The sequence below is a fragment of the Triturus cristatus genome, chromosome 7 (genome assembly GCF_964204655.1).
Source record: "Triturus cristatus chromosome 7, aTriCri1.1, whole genome shotgun sequence".
NCBI classification, from domain to species: Eukaryota; Metazoa; Chordata; class Amphibia; order Caudata; family Salamandridae; genus Triturus; species Triturus cristatus.
Window position 1 is genome coordinate 543,392,642 of NC_140590.1, and position 20,794 is coordinate 543,413,435.

Below are 20,794 nucleotides of genomic sequence, written 5' to 3' on the forward strand. Positions count from 1 at the left end.
ATGACCCTGCGGAGAGGGCCAAGTTCAACGCAAAGCATGGGCCCAATAGCACAAAGTTATTCCTGATAATCAGTTTTATCTTTGGTTATCATTTATTGGGGTAAAACAGGCAGCAAGCATTTTTTGGCTCCCTTACTCGCCAAACAATACATTTTTATGTAGCCAAAAGAAAAATAAGATGGTACTTATAAGTACAAATGTTTCTCTGGATAGCTCCATATACTGGCGGAACCCCCAGGTGTAATTTTCAGTTTAAAGGTAATTAAGTTATGATCAAGTTTTTTTTTTTAGTTTCAGTCAACCTCTCTTGATTCCATAGTGGACCTGATAGGTTTCCAGTTTTGGCACAACATGCCTGTAATGAATCACTTGAAAGTGAACTAAAAATCCGAATGGCCAACACCAGGATGAAAAATTCTAATGAAGTAATTATATTTTAAGATGAGCCGTTGCTGCATCCAACAAATCTCCAGAATGTTATGTTATATGTATTTGTAAAGTGTACTATCACCCGCAAGTTTATCCGGTTGCTGAGCAGATGTGTGTGCCTAGCCATGCCTATGGTAGGTTAATTGAAAAGACAGGTCTTCAGCTTCTTGCGGAATTCAAGAAGACAGGAGGAGGCTCTGCTGTGTCTAAAATAATCCTCATCATCCAAATTGGCAAACCCATAACTTGATTTTTTTCTTGGCATACATTCTATGGGCCATGCTTTGGATACTTTACTCAAATAGCTTTTGAGCCTTTAAACACATTTTCTGTGACAGATATTTGCCCTATGTCAATACATTTGTCTGTGACATTCACCTTTGCCCTTTGCATATAGTGATATCCAACAATACAAATCCTTTTTGTTGGAATCCATTCATATCATCAGTGAAGGATAGCCTTCTTGCTGACTGGCCTAAATAAACGTTTGTACGAGTATGATTTGGTTTGCTTTATGTGACATGCAGTTGTCAACTTCTACCTCTGTATAAGTTGGGGCCTAGTGCATGAGTCTGCACTTTCTGTTCAGTACAGACAATAAAGATTAATGGTTCCTTGCTGTAGGCTTAAGAAATGATTAATTCAATGACTGAATGTATCTTAACAGTTATTACTGTCAATTCTCATCAGTAATCAAAACAGTCGAACCAAAGACATTAGCCATATAAAAAGATAATAGTTTGTAATATTTGGTGAACACAGTACAGAAAGCAACATTGAAAGAAGCAACAAAGCAAATTTGTTTTCAAAATATCATTACAAATAACAAGAAGAATTCACTTGACAGAATTGATCCAAATGTATTTTCGATGGTTGGGTATGGGAGACGGGGAGTTTAGGCGCAGAGAATCATAATCTAAAATGGCAGACATCATTTTCTCTTCCCTGGGGGAGGAGGGGGGTAGTTGGGTGGCAGGGGCCTGATCAGTCTCCCAGGGAAGGGAAAATGCTTAGATCATAAGTATTCCCCTCGCGCCCCCATTCTGCTCCTCCACCTTCCCAAAAGAGTGGGGAATTACCCCTGTGGCTGGGAGTTGCCAACCCCGTCAAAACAATAATCTGTGGTTTATAGTGATAGATTCCTGTTCTGAGATCTTGTCACAACTGCAATCCCAGAGCAGGAATTTCTTCTGGAGGGGCACTATTTTAGAGATCCAGCACTGGATGTGGACAGCATCACTTACCAGTCTGCTGCGGCCGCATTGCTGGTGCAGGCAATTGAGGTTTCCCTGTGGACCCCCGAAGGAAGATGAGATGTTAGTTTCCCATGCCCTGGGGGGATAGTGCAGAGGGGCATGAAGGTCCCTCATGCTTAGCATACAAAGTACAGAACAACAATGGGATAGTAATCAATCAAGCAACATTCAATTTGGATGAAGTGGAACTAAGGCTGAATCCCATAGAAGATCTGATCCAACTGTGCCCTATGTCACTGTGGTCCACTATATACAAGCCAGCATGTAAAGTTCAATCCAAAATTCTCCCTCAAAGCTCGGAGTAAGACTGAATTTGCAAACTATCTTTGGGTAGGCATGTGGAAAAAGCCCAGAGAGAGATTGGATCTGGTGCCCGGAAGGAGAATCCCAGTGAACTGAATGTGTTACGCGCATTAACAATTAAGACAAAATACTGACAGACAAAAACTAAGCAGCGGAGGATCATCATTATGAAATTACTCAATGGTAAAATCACATATCTGCATGGAATCCTATCTCGATATTATTAAGCCTGATACTCGACGATCTATGTATCTAAAATTCAGGCTTGAAATTCTGTCAATTGTAGCTCCTACTCTGAAGTGGTCAGCCAACTGACCTAATTTTTATTGGCTATGTACCTGTAAAATGGGAGGTATAGAGACAAGCTTCCCATTCTTGCTTTTGTGCGCATTAACTACAGTCTTACAAATGTGTAAATTATTCCTTCTGGTTAAACATTATGGCGCAAACACTTCCAATGACACAGTTGCCCTGTGCAAAAGCTTACACTGAATTAGCATGGCAATTCACAAGGCGCAAATATGAGAGAACTTACTAATGACTATACCAGAGCACAATGTGATTATTGCACAACTGTTAGGTGAGTCAGTAAATAAAGTCTGAGTATCTTTGAGTTGGGTTACAATAAACGTCTGTTGCTCAGCACCACCATGCCACAGGCAGTCAATGTGCACTTTACAGATACATGTTCTGTTATGTTATGCATGCTTACTCTGTAACATCAGAGTTTCATGAAAGTATACCCTGATCTTATAGCTGCCTTTGCATGCATGTGGTGACAGTGAGGCGGTCTGTACAAGTCCCACAAGTGTACTATAATGTCAGCAAGTACTCTCCATGATGTTGACAGTGTGTATACTTATCCTTTTATTTGTATATATATATATATATATATATGTATTGAAAAGCAATAGTATTTCTACAACAAATGCTGTTTGTAAACATAGTGTAAATTACATAATTGGCATCAGAGCTTAAAGAAAGTTGTGTTGTTGAGAGTATTGAGGATGATGTGTTAAGGTACAGAAAATGACCGTTCCTAAAGTAATATGATATATGCACACACACGAGTGACAGCATTATCACAACATATTGTGAGTTCTTTGTGTTTCATTGTGCACCCTGTTGTTTTTTTTGTGTGCGTAAATCCCGATTTCCCCTTCTCTCTTGGAAATGATGACGGCTCCCCATCTCGAGAGTAGAGTGGAACAGAGGAGTGGTTCCATCTGACAAAGCAGCATCTTCAGCCCATGATCCAGGTGAGACCCCGTATATGTGATGCTGAATCTAATGGTGACCTTTGACTTGCAAACAACCTATGCTTCATAAGATATATTATAAAAGCGAGTGTGAATGCAACCCAATTTGAAAATCAGGGTATTTATGGATTAAAAGAACGATTTAGGGGGCTATGTTTGGTCTGCGTGGACGACAAGGGAATAATGACCAAAATAAATTTGTATGTGGCTGACAAGGATTCCCAGTGGTAGGTTGATCTCTTCATTGGTAGCTGAATGTGTGCAGTGTATCTGATAGAGACTTCTAGCTGCATATTCCTTACCTTAGAATATTAGCCAGGCGTCCAACTAGATCTGGACATTTTTAGCAATAGCCATGTGTGCTGGTAGGTGGTGTCTTTCGGCTCAGCGGCATCCACACCAGAAGTGACATGTGTGGTGCCTATGTAGGCACCATCCCATTGAGCTGAAGTCAGCTCTTTTCTTTTCCGTGCCAGTCAGTGCAGAGCCAGAAAGAGCTACCCCCAGTCATTTTTTTGACTGACAGTTTTTTTTTACATATTGTCAAACTCACCTCTATTTTGAGATTGTATCTCCTGGTGTGTTAGGGATGTCCCCTAAAAAGCCAACAGGCTTTAAACCATGTGGTTCCTGCCACAGGCAGATGTCTGTGACAGACCCTCATCTGGTTTGCAGTTGGTGCTTGGAGTGGGACTACAACTCCAAGACCTGCAAGGATTGCTGCACCATTAACCTAAAGGCGCTGAGAGAATATTCTCCAAACTCTCATGTTCCTGCTCGCACAGAAGTTCCTGGGCCCACTTACAAAGCCACTCCCCACAATGGTTGTCGCACTCCAAGTCGTCTGGTAAGTCCCCAAGAGGAAGAAATCTAAGAAGTTGAAGCGGTCGTCCGCTTCTCCGCACCGGTGTAAGTCATTGGGTGAGATGCAGGAGCTTTGGCACTCAAGGCTTCTCTCTACCATGGAGCCTGTGCCAGGGTCCGCTCTGTGTCTGCCAGAGTTTCTTGGAGACAGGATGACCCCCACCCAACTTAAGGAATTTCATAAGGCCATGCACCTCCTATTTGGCTGATCTGACCCCTCTGGAGCGCCTTAGGGCCCCACTGGTTCAAGAGGGGCCCCTACTGGATTTCCTCGAGTGGGTCTGCCACCTGCACCAGTCGGGGTCCTTGAATCCAGTGCTGGATCCTAAGCAGCGCTGCCTATGAAGCAGCAGCTTTCCTAGGTGTCCACTTCAGTTTTGTCGCTCTTAGTGCCGCTGAAGCAGCATGGGGGTGCAGGCCCCATCATACCAGACTCTGACTCCGAGCTGGATGGGCGTTACCCAACACCAGCGTCGGCCAGTACTATGCCCTCTGAATCGGAACCACTGCCTTTTTCCTTTGACAGGCCTGGAGAGGGTGACGATTGGGAGATGTCTGAGGATCCTTATGGTTACCATCATCCCCTTAATGAACAGTAGGGCAGCTTGTATGAGGGACTGTCAAATGCCAGTGGTCGGATACCTCACCAGACATTGGACTGGTCTCTCCCACTACTGTGGCTATGGAGGGAGGGTGCCTCTTCCACAATTGTGGTGTGGAGGGGGGTTGAGATCTTGGACCTTCAGCTGCCTTTGATGGCAGTCAAGACAAATGTCTTGACAGAGGCGCTTCAGCTGGGAGTCGCCTCCTCTGAACCGTTGCTCCCATTCAGCAAATCCCTTAGAGATGTCCTGCTTGGGGCCTGGTCCTAGTCCTGCACAGGGGCTCCTATGCACAAGACAATTGCCTACTGCCATCGCCATGCTCCTGGGGACCTCATCTTCTTCACACATCACCTACCCGGAGAACTTAGTGGTCCAAGCCTCTACTTCCTGGATAAACCCTGGCACGTTCCCTACCACCCCACTGTACAGGGAATCCAAAAACCTGGATATCTTTGGTAAGAGTTTCTTCTGTTCCGCCCGCCTAGCACTGCAATCGGTGAACATGGCATGTCTTTTGGGCCAATACACCGACACAGTCTAGGATTCGGTTTCACAAGTGCTGCTCATGGTCTCGGCGGAGGACCGAGCCAACATCCAATGAGAGGCTGAATACCCCATCACCTGCTACACTGAAGATCATGGGGCTCTGGTGGAGCTTCGGGTGATCTGATTGGCATTAAAAGCCTTTCTTACTTCAGTCAGGGGAAGGCTGGTACAGGTGTTCACATTGCATCTAGTACTGCATCAAACAGGGCAGGGTAGGATTGTGAACCCTTCGTCTAGAGTCCCTCCGTCTCTGGAAATGGCTGGAACGTCAGGGCACCTGGTGGGCTACCTGAACGCCAGGGTTGACAAACTCAACCATCGATGTCTAGTGGACCATGAATGACGTCTCCACCCAGAGGTGGTCAAAGGTTTCTTTCAAGAGTGCGGAGAGGCTTGGTTAGATCTGTTTGGCACCGGAGAGACTGCGCAATGTCAGCAGTTCTGGGAGCTGGAGTGTCCAAGATGGCACTCACTCGGAGGCGCTTTTCGTCTCTAGTGGCTCTCCTGCCTCCGGCACACCTTTCCACAGATTCCGCTCCTGCCCAGACTTCTCACAATAATCAGGATTGACGGGGTTCAAGTAATTCTTGTGTTTCCGGATTGGTCACAGAGTATGGTATCCCGAGCTAGTGAGTGTCAGCATGCTCATCGGTCCTCCGATCAGGCTGACCCTTTGAGAGGAACTTCTGTCACAGCAGCAGGGGAGGGTTCTGCAATCGAACCTGCGCATCCTCCGCCTTTATGCATGGAGATTGAGGGGCGACAGTTGACAGCTTTTGACCTTACCCTGAAATCTGTGATGTTATTCTGGCAGCCAAGCACCCCTTTACCTAGATGGTATACGCCTGCTGTTTGCACACATTTTTGGCATCCTTTGCATCCAGAAACATCGACCCTTTTTCAGCATCCTTATCCCACGTTTTAATATTTGTTCTTTATCTAGCCCAGCAGGGCTCTGTTCTTGGAACAGTTAAAGGTTATCTGTCTGCCATTTCAGCCTTCTTGTGGTTGCTGGACCAACCTTCTTTGTTAAAGTCATTCGTTGTGACTAGCTTTCTGAAAGGTCTACAGCATATGTTTTCTCCAGAACATTCATCATGCTCCATTATGATTGTAACCTAGTCTTCACCTTTCTTGTGTTTGCGCCCTTTGAGCTGCTACATAGCTTGTTACGAAGATGGCTTTTCTTGTGCCATAACATCGGCTAGAAGGGTCAGCGAACTACAGGCACTGTATGTGCACCCTCCTTATACCACCTTTTACCCAGACATGTTGGTTCTGAGGACCTGTGCCTCCTTCCTACCAATGGTTGTGACACCTTTTCACTTAGGCTGAAACATCACCTTGCCTACCTTCTTCGCTCTGCTTTACACTTCAGAAGAAGAGAGACTGCACACGTGGACCCAAAAAGACCATTGTTGTTCTACCTTGTTTGCACAAGAGTTCACAGTGGACATTCAACTCTTAATAGGGTATGTTGGCGTCAAGAAAGGGAAGCCCCTGCAGAAATGGACCATCTCACAATGGATAGTGCGCTGCTTTAAGATCTACTACGCATTGGCCAAGAAGCACATCACTGAGGGTTTGCATGCTCGTTCCACCAGAGACAAGGCTGCAACCACTGCATTGGCTCACGGAGTCCCTGTCCTGGACAGGTCAGGCTGCAACGTGGGCATCCTTACACACATTCTCAAAGCATTACTGGCTGTATGATCAGGTCCATGTGACAGGCACTTTGCCTGCGCGGTCCTGCAGGGGTTTTTGATGTTATCCATTTTGCAGACCCACCTCCAGGGAGGTATTGCTTGGGTATCTTTTCTGAGGTAAAGAATCTGCGGCTAGAAGTCTCTATTATACAGGCAAATGACTTCCCTTCAGTAATTACATATATGGTAGAAGCTGTTGTTGCCAATCCCTTACTGATCCTCATTGCTGTGTGAACTAATTCAGTAGAGTAACCCTTCTGAGGGCCTTAGAAATACACACCAGTGCGTCAGCATTCTAAGTGGTTCCACGTTTCTGGCGTGGAAAGTTGTGGAAAGAAACTGACGTCAGTGAACTAGGGTGGTGCCTATATAGGCATGGCGCACGTCACTTCTGACACGGACAACACGGAGCTAAACAAATCCACCTAGAGGAGCATTATTGCTAGACATTTTCTGGATCCAGTCTAAAATCTGGTGAATATTGTAAGGTAAGGAATCTGAGGCTAACTAGAGGTTCTACCAGATGAGGCATTACCAAGGGTAAGTAACTTGTTCAAAAGGTCTTGCACATAAAGTATTCATATTTTGTAGAGATTAAATCAGGTTCCCCTGGATATTTAAGGAGATTCCTGTTGGGTTCAAGGGATTCACACACAAAATTGATTTCACAGTGCCAAGAAGACGGGGTTTGATGCATACAGTGACAAAAAAATAAATAATTGGGTAGAATGCCTAATGAGTCTTAGAGTTTGCGTGTTGATCTCTTTAGCTTGCAGCTTAAAAGAACATATTTAGACAGACACGTCCTCTTGGATCAGTTTTACTTGAATTGGTGTCAACATGTGTGCGACCAAGGTTTTTACTTTTCTGGATCTAGCTAGCAGATAACTTCAAGTAGTTTTACATGACCAGTGAAAACCGTTCATGTCATTGGTAATTCCTGTCTGAGGTCTCCAGTTTAAGAGGGTGCTGTTTGTCGTAGACAGTGTCTCCTACATTTCATAGTGTATAACCTACAAGGAATGAAATCTCTAAATCAAAAGAATTTGCTCAGCTGCCAGTTTACCTACAAGAGGCAGAAGAGTGCTTGCTGAAATTTTAAAATAAGAAAGACAAATTTACTCAAGGTGAAATGGAGTACTTAGAACACACTGTGTGAGATTAAAGGTATAAGAGTAAACAAAATGGGAGTGTGGAGCCATAGCCATATGTTCTTATATTGGTTTGAAGCCACTTGGGTCTATCTCAGCTTCTTTTCTGTTTACTTTTTTCCTCTATCTGTTTATGTTGGCCCTTTAGCAGTTACCAGACAGCAAAAGGGCTGTGCAACTTCCTATTTATGAAGGACCCCAGAAAATGTCCCTGGGTGTTATGGGGTCCGATAGCCCCCTTAAGAAGGAATATGGAGAGTAATTCCTACTGATAACCTAGACTGCTATGCATCATGATAGGGTTCCACAGGAAGTAAAACAAGTAGCGACAACTATAGCAAATTACTTAAGAACCATCCAGCAACTATCATGGCTTAAAAATGAATGAAGGCAGAGGCTGCCAAAGCAAACAGCTGCATTTATGGACACTATGAAGCAACAACATACAACTACACTCTGCATGTCAGTTTACAGCTGGCAGTGTGGTGTAAGTCGATGAGCAACATTTCCCCATCATCCATTAAAGAGCACAGAGTTCTAAACTTGAATTATTTACAACCTTCCCATTGAAGTTGGATAAGTGAAAACTCCACAGGCAAGATAATGAGGAAGTCTGCAAGTTTGAAGAATTCTTTAAAGTCTGGTGCACACCCCTGAAACTCACAGCAGAAGTAGCTCCTGTTAAGGATATTGATGGTGGGTCTCAAATAGCAGAACATATGACAAGAAGTGATGGCCTTATTTGAAGTGGCTTCTTGACTGCCGGGTGTCTGGATTTGAGGGAACACTGAAGAGGCCAAGGGAGGGTGTCACCAGCTCACTCGGGAACAAAGTGATTCCATGACAGACATCAGACAGAAAATGTGAGGACTTTTCACTAAGTGGTGTCCTGTCAGTTGTTCACATGCACAGCAAAGGTGAGTGCCAAAAGAATTGTGTAAGTGTGGCTAATATCAGAATCGTAGGATGCCAACAGATGGGCAGGAGTAAGACCATTGACAGCCTTATTAATCTAAACTATGGAGCCTGAAATTAGAATGTTAGGATAATTAGTTGAGAAAACCTTTGGACTTCTGGAAAAAGGTAAGACAACAAGCTCAGACGTATGTCACCTATTTCTAGATAGGAGAGCGATCAGAAGTATGGAGTTAAGAGGTTATCAGATTCATTGGTTTCAATCCTTGTTTAGCATGACCTGAAGGAGGTTTAAACATTTAAATAGATGACAATTTGTCCCTGCCTTTATGGATGACATGTGAAACATGCACGTATTTTCCTTCTTTCCACCTGCACAAAAAAGCTAGTTACTATATATACAATTATAAATAAAGCATAGTCTCCAAGGTTTATGGCTTCTTTAGGACTGTTGACTTCCCAATTTCACTGGTGCTGGAGTGAGTTAAAAATATATAAACCAAAAAGACATTAACAGAAGTTCCTTGAGGAAAAACCAATGCCTCTGGATAAAAACCAGTCCTTAATCAAAATGTGTGCAAAAGTTTGCAAGTCTTCTGGAGACAAGGCACTAGTTGCTTAGGAATGAAAGTTAAAGGTGCATTTTGATGAAACCAAGAATGAATTTGTCAAATATCTTTTGTTCTTGTTTTAATGAAAGAGTTTCTGAAAAGGAGTGAAAGTAAATAGAGATGTGTGGTGCTACTTCATACCTTAATCTAGTTCCTTTGAGAGGATGAAACATAGTATGAAGGCATGCATGCTATCAGCAGTTCAGTCAGAGTTATCCTGAAGAGAGTTATCCCTGTGGTCATATTGAACCGCACCACATTCTCCAACTGTTTTGAGATCCATTTGACATCATGCATGGAGAGGACGTTATGAACCTTATGTTTAGCAGGTTGCAAGTTTAGCAACATGACACATTAGGAGTTGAAGGACCAAAACACTAGTTGGTATTTCATGACTTTCTGAATCAGAAGAAAGCTGATAGACATACGTCACAAAGAAAGATGGTGCGTGTTGTGTGGAAAAGCGGACACAGTTAAAAATACAGGCTAGATATGTTATGTTATTATGTTATATTATTACTTTTATAAAGCGCATAGCTGCCCCAGCAAAGGGGCGTCACAGCTAATGTGGAAAGGGGATTTTGCAAGCTCCATAAGGATCTTGAGAAGAAATAACAAAGTAGTTATGCCTGCTGCAGGAATGTGGAACAGGTGACCGAGTATGATGTATTAAAAAAGTCAGCAGGCTGTGATAGAATATATGTTAGATGAAGTGAAGAGGACTCTTGTGCAGGTGATAGGAGGAGGAGTAATTGTATGGGAAGGAGATTCAGTCTAGAGGTGATAATCCCTGGATTGAGGGAAACAGTCATCATGGATAAGTTGGGATGGGTAGAAGTTTTATAGACGATAGGATGCAAGTTCGCAGAGTGTTGATGTATGGAACAAGTACTCAAGTTGCTGGCAAGGGTGGGAGAATGTGCAGAATTAAAAGAAAAGTGTTGCACCATTTCAGTGCTTTTTACAAGAATAACTCTGGGAAACGTACTGACATTTATCAAGTTTTGCTGTTTCCTTAGTACTTTTTCCATTGTTATTGGAAAAACATTCCCCAAATGCCTCCCATAATGTGTCACGTTTTTCAGTTAAGTGGCCCTGCCACTCGCCTTTGAAGGAGAAAGCCTGGTGGCAAACACCCCTTTCTCTGGTCTTCCTGAATGCATATTTTATTCTTTAGAGTGCACTGTACATAACATTTGAAAGCACACAAAGAAAAGTCATTACATGTATAGGAGAATGTAACATAACAAATCAAGACTTTTATTAACTTTGTTAAAGTATGTTTTCCACCATTTCCCAAAGTCCAGATACTCAGGAAAGTGCTTCTCTGTCTCAGAAGAAATGAACTTCTTTGTAGGCATGGCTGTGCCAAAAAACAACTAAGCTAACCTGTGTTTTTAAAAAACTTTGTCCAGAGTGTTGAGGAGAATGTGAAGTCTTTGGACTGTTTGGTGGCCGAGGTGACATCAGACCTGCACGGATCGATTAAAACCTGGAACAAGTTTTTTGTGAAGTAAGTCGCTGGGTTTGGGCCTGCACAATGTGTATAACCTTCAGTTGTTACTGTAATTGTCTTTCAAGTGTCTTCAGCGAGGGAGCTGAGGTATGAATCTAATAAACTTTGTTATTAAGATGATATGTATGCCTTATAAGTTCATCCTTGGCAGGAGAGAGGTTGTCATTGAATGATTGTCAAAGATACTGTTACCTTTTGCTGTTAGTTAGGGATACTGTTATTTTTATTCTTGCATCTAAGAGAGAGTGGTAAGGGACTAAATTCAAACAATCCTGTCTGCCCTTCTCTGTGTTTACTTGGGTCAGTTTGAGTGTGGGGTAAAAAGGCTGTGTTTCAATGGCAGTGCTGTTGCCAGCTCTGCTGTATTGAAGACTGATGTTGCCGGAAGTGGTTTAGAACCAGCTGCCAAATTTAGTATTTTTATAAGCATTCTTTATTTGCAAGGCTATTGTATATGCCATGGTAATCTTGTAGATACATACCACATGATATGCTGGAAGAAACCTCAACATGTCAGGGTCATTTTTAATGTGGATACTGGTATTTTCATTACAAACATTTGTGACGGCATTTCTGCCATTCCACTCTAGCATGGTACACCTACCAACGCCGAGATGTTTTCCCTCGTGGGCACCTGCCAGTCCCACAAGCAGTAGTCTCAAAGGATGGGCAGATGGTCTACCAAAGGAGTGGCAGTGATGTTGGCTCCTCTGTCAAATTAGTGATCCATTCTCAAAAGTCTAATACAAAGTAATAGTTTTATATATTTTGACTGAAACACAATCTAAATATTTCCTACCGTACACAAAAGGGTTATGGTCATTCCCATGTTCACGTATTGCAAATTGTACATTCATCACAGTTAAATTGTTGATTTAAATGTTTCACATCCATTTCAGTTCTTTATATCATCTTTTATGTGTTCCTCATTGGAGCCTCGCTCTGGATGGAATTGGCTCTTTTGAGAATTTTATTGTTAGGCTTGGATTGTTAATCTTAACTTGAGGTGAAGACCTCATGCCTCTCCTTCTTGTAGCCTGTTTATTTTCTTTTGGTGGGATTTGAAATTGTTACGGGGGCTGCTTGAAAGGTCCTCAAATTTCTGTGACGGAAAGTTCTGGAATCTGCGTGGATCCACAGAATTCCACCCACTCCGCATTCCCCAAAGTCTTCCGATAAAAATGGTACCTCACTCGTGTGGGTGGCCCAATTACCCGCGACAGGCAAGGGCCCAAAACATATTGAGGAGACATCAAAATTGCCTATCACAAAACGACTTGGTTTTGCAAGGGGGTGGTCACCTGGGTTTTTGGCTCCAGGCTCGGCGGCCATCTAGGGAAACCTACCAAACCCACTCATTTCTAAAAACTAGACGCCCTGGGGAGTCCAGTGAGGTATGGCTTGCGTGGATCTCCTAATGTTTCCGTACCCAGAATCCCCTGTAAACCTCAGATTTAGCTGACAAAATCACTTTTTCCACACATTATTGTGTGGGGTCACTGTGCCGGCAAAAATGTCCTACCACCTAGCGTTCCCCTTGGTCTCCCGAGTAAAATAATACCTCACATGCTCTATATATATGTTATTAATAGTTTTCGCTTCCCTGGGGGCCGATCGTGGCCCCCACGGAAAGCACAGGACTATAAAAAAAAAATACACCTGTGCAGGAGGACCAACCACCCTGCCAATTTTGCCGTCATTTTTTTTTATCACGCACCTCCAGAGAAAACCAAAGGTTTTAAAAAAAAAAAATGTGCCCCCAAAAGGGGGGATCGCCATTTCCACGAGGGCCGACCCCCCCCCCCCCCCCTCCCCCCAAAGACATCCCTGGTGTCTAGTGGGGTTTCCTGGCCCTGGATCGCAGTGCTGCGGTGATCCATGGCCAGAAAACCCTTTCAGGAAGGCCTCATGTGAAAGGGGAGACTTTCCACCTTCAAACGAGGCCTCCCTGAAAGCTGGGGAGGCTGTTTTCGGCTTGTTTTCGGCCTGTTATCCCAATTGGAGTCGAGCACAGCCTTACCTGTTGCTTTCTCGGCTCTGGTGGGGAATACTGTGACGTCCAGAGCGTCTCGCGGCGCGCTGACATCACAGATGGGCAGGAGGGAAGTGGGTAGTAACGCGAAAGCCTTCCGTGTCTCCCCCAGGGGGGAAAAAAAGAAACCTCCATGGCACCCTCTCACGTATTGACTATATTTTTACATTCACTCATTTACGCCCGTGCTTTCAGGAAGCACAACACCTGGCATGGGGGATCTCCGACTACTCTCCAGTATGTACGCGCTATGACTTAGGCTCCATCAGCCACTTCAAACGGTGGGGGTTGAATCTGTGGTATCTCAAAATACCTCGTATTCGCACTAAACTCCAGGAAGTCACTGACCACTATCTAGCAGAAAATGAGGGCACAGTTGACTCCGCCAATATACTTTGGGAAGCCTATGAAACAGTGGTTATAGGACAGGGAGTTTCCCTGGTTGTAGGCCATAAAAAGGGCCAAATTAGAGAGTTTAGAGCATGATATCTGTGGTCTAGAAGCAAAGCTGACTCTTGGAGATGACTAATCTACACAGCAGCATCTTAGGCTCAAGCAAAAAGAATTCCAAGAAATGGCCGACGAGGCAGCTAAAGCTAGACACAGGGCGGTGTAGCATGACCTCTATGAGGTTGGAGATAGGGCAGGAAAGTTGCTGGCGTGGTTAGACAAAAGGGAGGGGCCATCGAGATGGTTTTGTGAGATTAAGCGGAAAGACAGAACAATGGCGAGACAGGGAAAAGAGATTGTAGAAGAATTTGCGTCATATTATGGCCAGGTTTACAAAACCTCAAGCACAGTCACTATTAATGATGCGCGTGATTTACTTGTCACCTTGCCGGTGAAGGGAATTTCAGGTCAAGACAGAGACTATTTAGAAGAAGAAATGACAGAAGAGATAATAATACAGGCAATTGGGGCGTTGAGGACGGGGAAGGCGGGGGCCCCCGAATGGTATCCCGATTGAGTTATACGAATAGATGGCGCCTAAGGTGGTCCCAATGTTGCTCCGGATGTTTCAGGAGAGCTGTACTATATGCACACTACAGAGGGACCAACGAGTGGCCAATATAGTAATAATGCTGGACCTGTCGGCAGCATTTGATACTGTTCTCCATTCGCTGCTTCTGGCCCGGATGGTGGACATAGGTATCTCAGGGTTAGCTTGGAGGTGGCTGAAATCCTTCCTGGAGTGACGTTCACAACAGGTTGGGCTCCCGCCATTCTTCTCCCCGTCTCAATCTGTGACCACGGGAGTGCTGCAGTCTTTGAGTCCCCTGCTCTTTAATATATACGTCACCCCGTTGGTCCAGTTGGCGGAAGAGCGGGGTGCCAAGATCGTTGCTTACGCCGACGATACCCAACTTCTGTTTTCTTGGGGTAAATCGGAGTTCTCTCCTGTGAAGGCAAAAGAGTATCTGATAGCTGTTTCCAGTGGCTCTGTGCTGCTCAACTCAAATGCAACGAGGATAATTCGGAAATCCTTCTTTATGGAAGGTTTCAACCTCCCACCACCCCCCCCCCCCCCCTCCCCCCCTGGTTCAGAGAATCTTTCTGGCCGCCCGGCTATCCCCTGCCACCTTCCTCTGGCCTACCAGTAAAAAATCTGGGTGTGTGGTTCGACGAGCAGCTGTCCTTCTCGACCCAAATAAAAAAAACTGCCTGGGAGCTGTTTTGGGATATTAAAGGCCCTTCCTAGGACAGCGAAGGAATCGGTGACCTGGGCACTGATCCTATTCCGCGTTGACTACGCCAACGCTTTGTATATCGGCCTCCCAGATTATACTCTCAATAAACTGCAGGTGGTCCAGAATGCGGCAGCTAGGCTTGTGTTCAACATTCCTATTAGAAAAAGCGTTAAGCTACATCTGCGTATGCTGCACTGGCTGTCTGTGATGAAACGTGTAAAGTTCAAGGACATGGTCATCGCGCACCGTGCTCTGCATGCTTGGGGGCCTGAATATCTTAGGAAATGCCTTGCATTCTACACGCCTGCTAGACACCTGAGGTCGGAATCTCAGCTTCTTGCACAGATACCACATGCGCGCCTACAAAGAATGGGGTGAATTCCCTTGCTGTTAGGGCAGCCACGGCTTGGAATTCTCTGCCCTTTTTTTCTGCGTAGCATCCAAGATCTGGGGCAGTTTAAGAAACAGCTTAAAACTTTCCTGTGCTAATCGCTGCCCTTTCAGCACCTCAAGGCTCGCGCCGGGACACTCCCAGGAGTATCTGTGCGCGGTATAAACTTCAATAACATAAAATAGTGCACAAGCCAGGCAAGCCCAGGGAGGATTGTTCCTCCTATAGACTAATCTCTCTCTTAAATGCAGAAGTAAAACTTTTGGCCAAACTATTGGCAACCCGACTTGCCAAATATTTGCAATCTATGGTTCAACCGAACCAATCTGGCTTTATGCCGGAAAGAAATACAGCACTCAACTTGAGAAGGTTAGATGGGGTCTTGGGTAGAGTGGATAGAATAGAAGAGGATGCGATGGTACTATCGCTGGACGTTTAAATGGCTTTTGACATCACTGAGCGGCCCTTCATGTACACAGTGCCAGAGAAACAGGGATTTGGGCCATCCTTTCTATCCTGAGTCAGATTGCTCAATTCCCATCCTCTGGCTCAAGTGACCGTTAATAGTATGTCGAAGCCCTTTAGACTGTATCGTGGTATGAGGCAGGGTTGCCCGCTATCGCCACTTCTGTTTGCATTAGTGTTGGAACCCTTGGCAGTATAGATTAAAGGAGACCCCTGTCGCTCTTACAGCAGGAAGTATAGGCTGTTTTGGCCAAAGGAGCCATAGAGAGGGTGCCGGCACCAGACGTTGTTCATAATTTTTATTCCTGCTACTTCCTGTTGCAAAAATGGACGAGAGCCGCCTTCCCATTTAGGACCGTCTCCTCCTCAATGCCTTTCTTTGGAAACACTGGTTCAAATTGGTCACTCTGGTCCAGGTTTTGCCTGCACTCAACCATGGAGATTGGATTGTAGCGCTGGACCTGCAGAGCGCTTATTTCCACATCCCTATCCTACATGCCCACAGGCATTACCAATGCTTTCTTTTTGCCTTACAGGTGCCCCTTGGGTGTTCTCGAAAGGGATAGTGGTGGTGCCAGCACATCTTTGGAGGTCCGGGTTTCCAGTCCACCCCTATCTTGACGACTGGTTGTTGAAAGCAGACACGGCCCATGCAATCCTCAACAACCTCCAGACTATGATGTACCTCCATAGGGTTCGCTATCAACGTGCAGAAGTCCCACATAACTCCTTCGCAGACATCCCTGTTCATCCGAGCCATTCTGGACAGAGTGCAGTTTTACGCTTATTTCTGGGAGCTGAGAGTCCAGGACTTTTGGGCTATGATCCAGATGTATGAATATCTGTCCTGGATATCCATGAGGATGACTCTGAGGCTGCTGATACTGAATGCCTCCTGTATCCTGCTCAGGCACACCAGATGGCATATCCATGCTCTCCAGTGAGATCTGAAGGCCCAGCGGCTCCAACACCAGGAGGATCTTTCCGATCTGGTTCAGTTTTTATAGGAGACTGCAGAAGATCAGCAGTGGTGGCTGCGGGAGCGCAATTTAGTCAGCGGCAGACCACTCCTTATCCCACCCAGAGCTCACAGTGGTAACCGATTCATTGCTTATGCTTTGGGGAGACAATCTGGGAGAAGTGGAGATCAGAGGCTTCTGGTCTTCAGCAGAGGCCCATCTCCATATAAGTTGTTTGAAGCTGAGAGCCAACTGCCTGGCTTTGAAAGCCTTCCTTCCCCCCCATCCATGGCAAGCTGGTTCAGGTACTCAGTCGATACCGCCATGATTTGGTACTGCAACAGGGAGGGCAGAGTGGGGGTCGTGGACCCTGTGCCAGGAGTATCTGCATCTCTAGATGTGGTGTGCCTAGACCACCAAATAATGTTTCTGGTGACACACTAACTGGCGGATTCCTTGATCGCCGGAACGGATGAACTAAGCTATCGATGCCTTGCGGATCATGAACGGCAACTACAAATGGAGGTGAGTCAGGGTATGAGGACAGAGCCCATGTGAGCACTTTTGAGTGTTGGAGTTTCCAACGTGTCTCTTGCTCGGAAATGCATTCCTTGTGGAATTGAACCAGGGACTCCTGTACGCCTTCCCACCAATACCTCTCCTACCCTGAGTTCTGAAGATCAGGATGTCCGGGTCCAGCTGGTCCTTGTGGACCCGGATTGACCATAGAGAGGACAGTATGCCAAACCAATCTACCCAGTCCATGCCAAACTATCCAGAGTTCTGCTGTTTGTGTTGTTCATCGCCCAGCAAGGCCATACTTTGGACACTGTTAAAGTGTACTGGTCAGCTCGTTTGGCCTTTTTACAGTTACCGGACTAGCCATCTTTATTTGAATCACCCATTGTGATGCATTTCCTCAAATGGTTACAACATATGTTTCCCCTTCTCCATTTGTTATGCTGCAATGGGACTTAATTTGGTCCTCTCATCTCTTATGTGCACCTTTTGAGCCCCTCCACAGTAGTTCTTAGTGTCTGCTTTGGTCTAAGTGTATCCTGGTCCTGGGTCAAATCCCTTCCTCTCGAGCAAGTCTGTTAGTGTGGTGCTCTAGCACAGGAGGCGAAACATGTGTTGGCTGTCTTCATATGTCGTACCTCACATCAAACGACATCATTCACCCCTACCAGAACATCGAATCACATACCCCAGATAAAGAAACTCATGTCAAACAATGAACGGATTTTGATTCATTTTTAAAGGGAGGACATCCCTACTTTGGCTTCAAATTACTATTGCCTAGACAATCAGGTGCACCGGGAAGGGCACTTTGCCTGCTCTCTCCTTCAGGACTGTTTAGTTTGAATTGCCTACTTGGTCCTTCAGGACTTTAGTTTAAATCTTCTCACAGACTCACAACTTGTTAGGTATTTCTTGGGTATTTAATCAAAAGATGGGGAATCGGTAACTCTCTTTCTAGTAGCAACTCGATCTAACTGCAGATTCCTCACTCCCCTTCCACCTCCCCATTTTATTAACTGGTCTCTTCACTTAAAAATATACCAATTTAGAATTCACGACCAATCTGTTTTGCACCGCGTCTGTGAACATGAAAGTGTCAAGCAGCCAACTGATGTCAACATGGTCCACAGAACGACGTTGATGCGGAGCCACTGGTGCCACCTGCTTGTTCACAGGGGTACTTCTGAAGATTTTCCCATTCCAGTCTGACGTCTGGTGGAGTATTTAAAAGTTGAGATATCTGCAGTTAGAAAAAGCCCTTACTAGAAAGAGCATTACCGAAGTTAAGGAAATTTTTCTTTCATTAGTAAGGTTTAATAACTTAGCTTAAGATCAGCTAGGGAGTGTGGGTGGGGCCGTTGTTTAGGACTTCAGTGAACATTCCTACAGTGCAGAACCAGGGATACAGGTAAGTAACATTTTCTTCTGCATCGTAGGATCTTCATTGATAGTCATAAATTCTTGAATGGATTAGCAAGCTTTAAAAAATGTTATGCGGTTAAGTGAAAGAAGTAAGCCATACTAAACAGCTTAGGAATCTGTTGCATAGATACTATTTTCATTTAAAAAGGTTTCTACACATTATCCAGTATTATATCTTTCATAGATTCACATGCTTGAAACATTACCCGTTGTCAAGGTGGGAGTCCCACAGTACCATAGTAAAGCAGTATAACTATTATAGGCTATAATAGCACTAGGTCGTCCGTTTAATAACCTATCTATGTCCTTTGTAAAAAAGGATTAAACTTGAACTCAAACAAATCGGGTGCTAGCACCCTCTATAACACTCACAAGAGAGGCTGAGTCCCTCAGATTTTCACTGCACGTCTTGTGTGAAGTGAGTCTCCCTGAGCTCTGCTTAGTTTTTTCTTCAAGAAGGATATTGAAAGCTTCTCTATTATGTCTGACAGAAAATATATGTTCGAGGCATATGAGCTGCAGATTATACACTGTGCATAGCTCGCCATCTGGTGTTGGGCCCGGATGTTTGCAGTTTGTTTTTCCTCTTGGAAAGTCTTTGGAAGTCACGAGGTTGGTGACTCCTCCTTTGGTTCGTATTGCGCATGGGCTTCGGCTCCATCCTCAGATTGTTTTTTTCCGCCATCGGGCTCGGATGTAATACTTCGTGCTCCGGTTCCGAACTTTCCAGTTCGACGATAGACGCAAAAATCCTCGCTCATCGAGTTTCTTCAGACAATAAATCATCTAATCACCTTCTCTTCGGCACTTCTTCGATTCCGGTCGTCGACGGCGGCCTTCGGGCCTATTCCGGCTCCGGTCTCGGCTGATGGAAAGAACTCCCTTCAAGAAGTGCCCTCGATGTGGGTCCAAGTTCCCCCATACCGATCTTCATGAGGTGTTTAACCTCTGCCTCTCCCCTGAACACTAGGCCCGAGACTGTCCCGCCTGCAAGTCTTTTCGCTCTAAAAAGACTATTCGAGATCGACGCAACATGGTGCACTCCTCGACCTCCGCTCCAGTCGAAATCTTCGGGGACGTCGTCGAAGCTCCGGGACAGCAGAACATCGAACAGGAGGACGACGACCTCGTCAGCGCTTCCGAGGCCGACGACTCAGATGTGGAGGACATCACCCCGGCGCAGCGGGTCGTGAGTACAATACCCCCTCCCACGCCCACACCCAAAAAGGCTTCAGTCACACCTTCGCCTCCGGGCCTAGGCAAGACCAAGGATACTGCTTCTCACACCCCACCTTTGCTTCGGGCCCGGTAAAGAAGCCTATTAAGCCTTCTGGCAGCTCGGGCTCGAGCCAGCCGACCAGCGGTACCGAAAAACACCCTTCGGCACCGAAGAAAAAATCGTCCTCCACCTCCCCACTGAACCCGACACCAAAGCCTTAGGTGTCGAAACCTGCCCTTCCGGCGCCGACCAAACATCTCAAGGCCCTCGGCACCGACCAAAAAATCGGAGGTCCCAAAGAAGCACGGCTTAGACAAGCCTAAAAAGCCGTCGGCACCGAAAACTTCGGCGCCGACCGAACAATCAGTGTCGCAAGAACTTTTCACGCCGGATCCTCTGCAAAAGACACTCACCAAGGATCCTAAAACTGGACATTTGACATTGTCTTCAAAAAAGAGACACTTGGACAAACCAGCTCCACCTCCAAAAAGGAAAGACATTGCTACCTCTCCTTTCAGAGTGCCTTCCCCGCCTCCTCCACCTCCTCCACCCTCCCCACCTCCACCCCCTCCACCTCATCGTTCCCCAACCTTGTCTCCTGTCCCAGATGATTTAGGAGACCCTTATTATGATCCAGCAGATCCCACCCCTACTGGATCTCCAGACCCATGGGACGACTATAACAATCCAGACATCCCAGATGTCCCACAGGATGACCTTTACCCATCTAGGCCATCCCCACCTGAGGATTCCTTAGGCTTTCACCACTTGTTACAAAGGGCGGCACACTACCACGGGGTGGAGTTGCATACTGACCCAGTGGAGGAAGATTTTCTCCTAGACACCTTCGACGATGCACATAGGTCTACTGCCATTCTACCTATGTTAAAGGGAGTAATTAAACCTGCACCTGAGGTTTTTAAAGACCCAGTCAG

The 20,794-nt window shown here is 45.5% G+C and overlaps 1 protein-coding gene across 4 annotated transcripts in view; it reads left to right on the plus strand.

The window, feature by feature from the left end:
* The window catches only part of UNC13D (unc-13 homolog D), a 697,875-nt gene that overhangs the window by 368,945 nt on the left and 308,136 nt on the right, over window positions 1-20,794 (plus strand). For all 4 annotated transcript variants that reach the window (XM_085616967.1, XM_085616965.1, XM_085616968.1 and 1 more), the window contains exons 17-18: window positions 3,191-3,247; window positions 11,061-11,158. In XM_085616967.1, coding sequence (XP_085473093.1) covers window positions 3,191-3,247; window positions 11,061-11,158 — 155 coding nt within the window. The remainder of the gene's footprint in view (window positions 1-3,190; window positions 3,248-11,060; window positions 11,159-20,794) is intronic.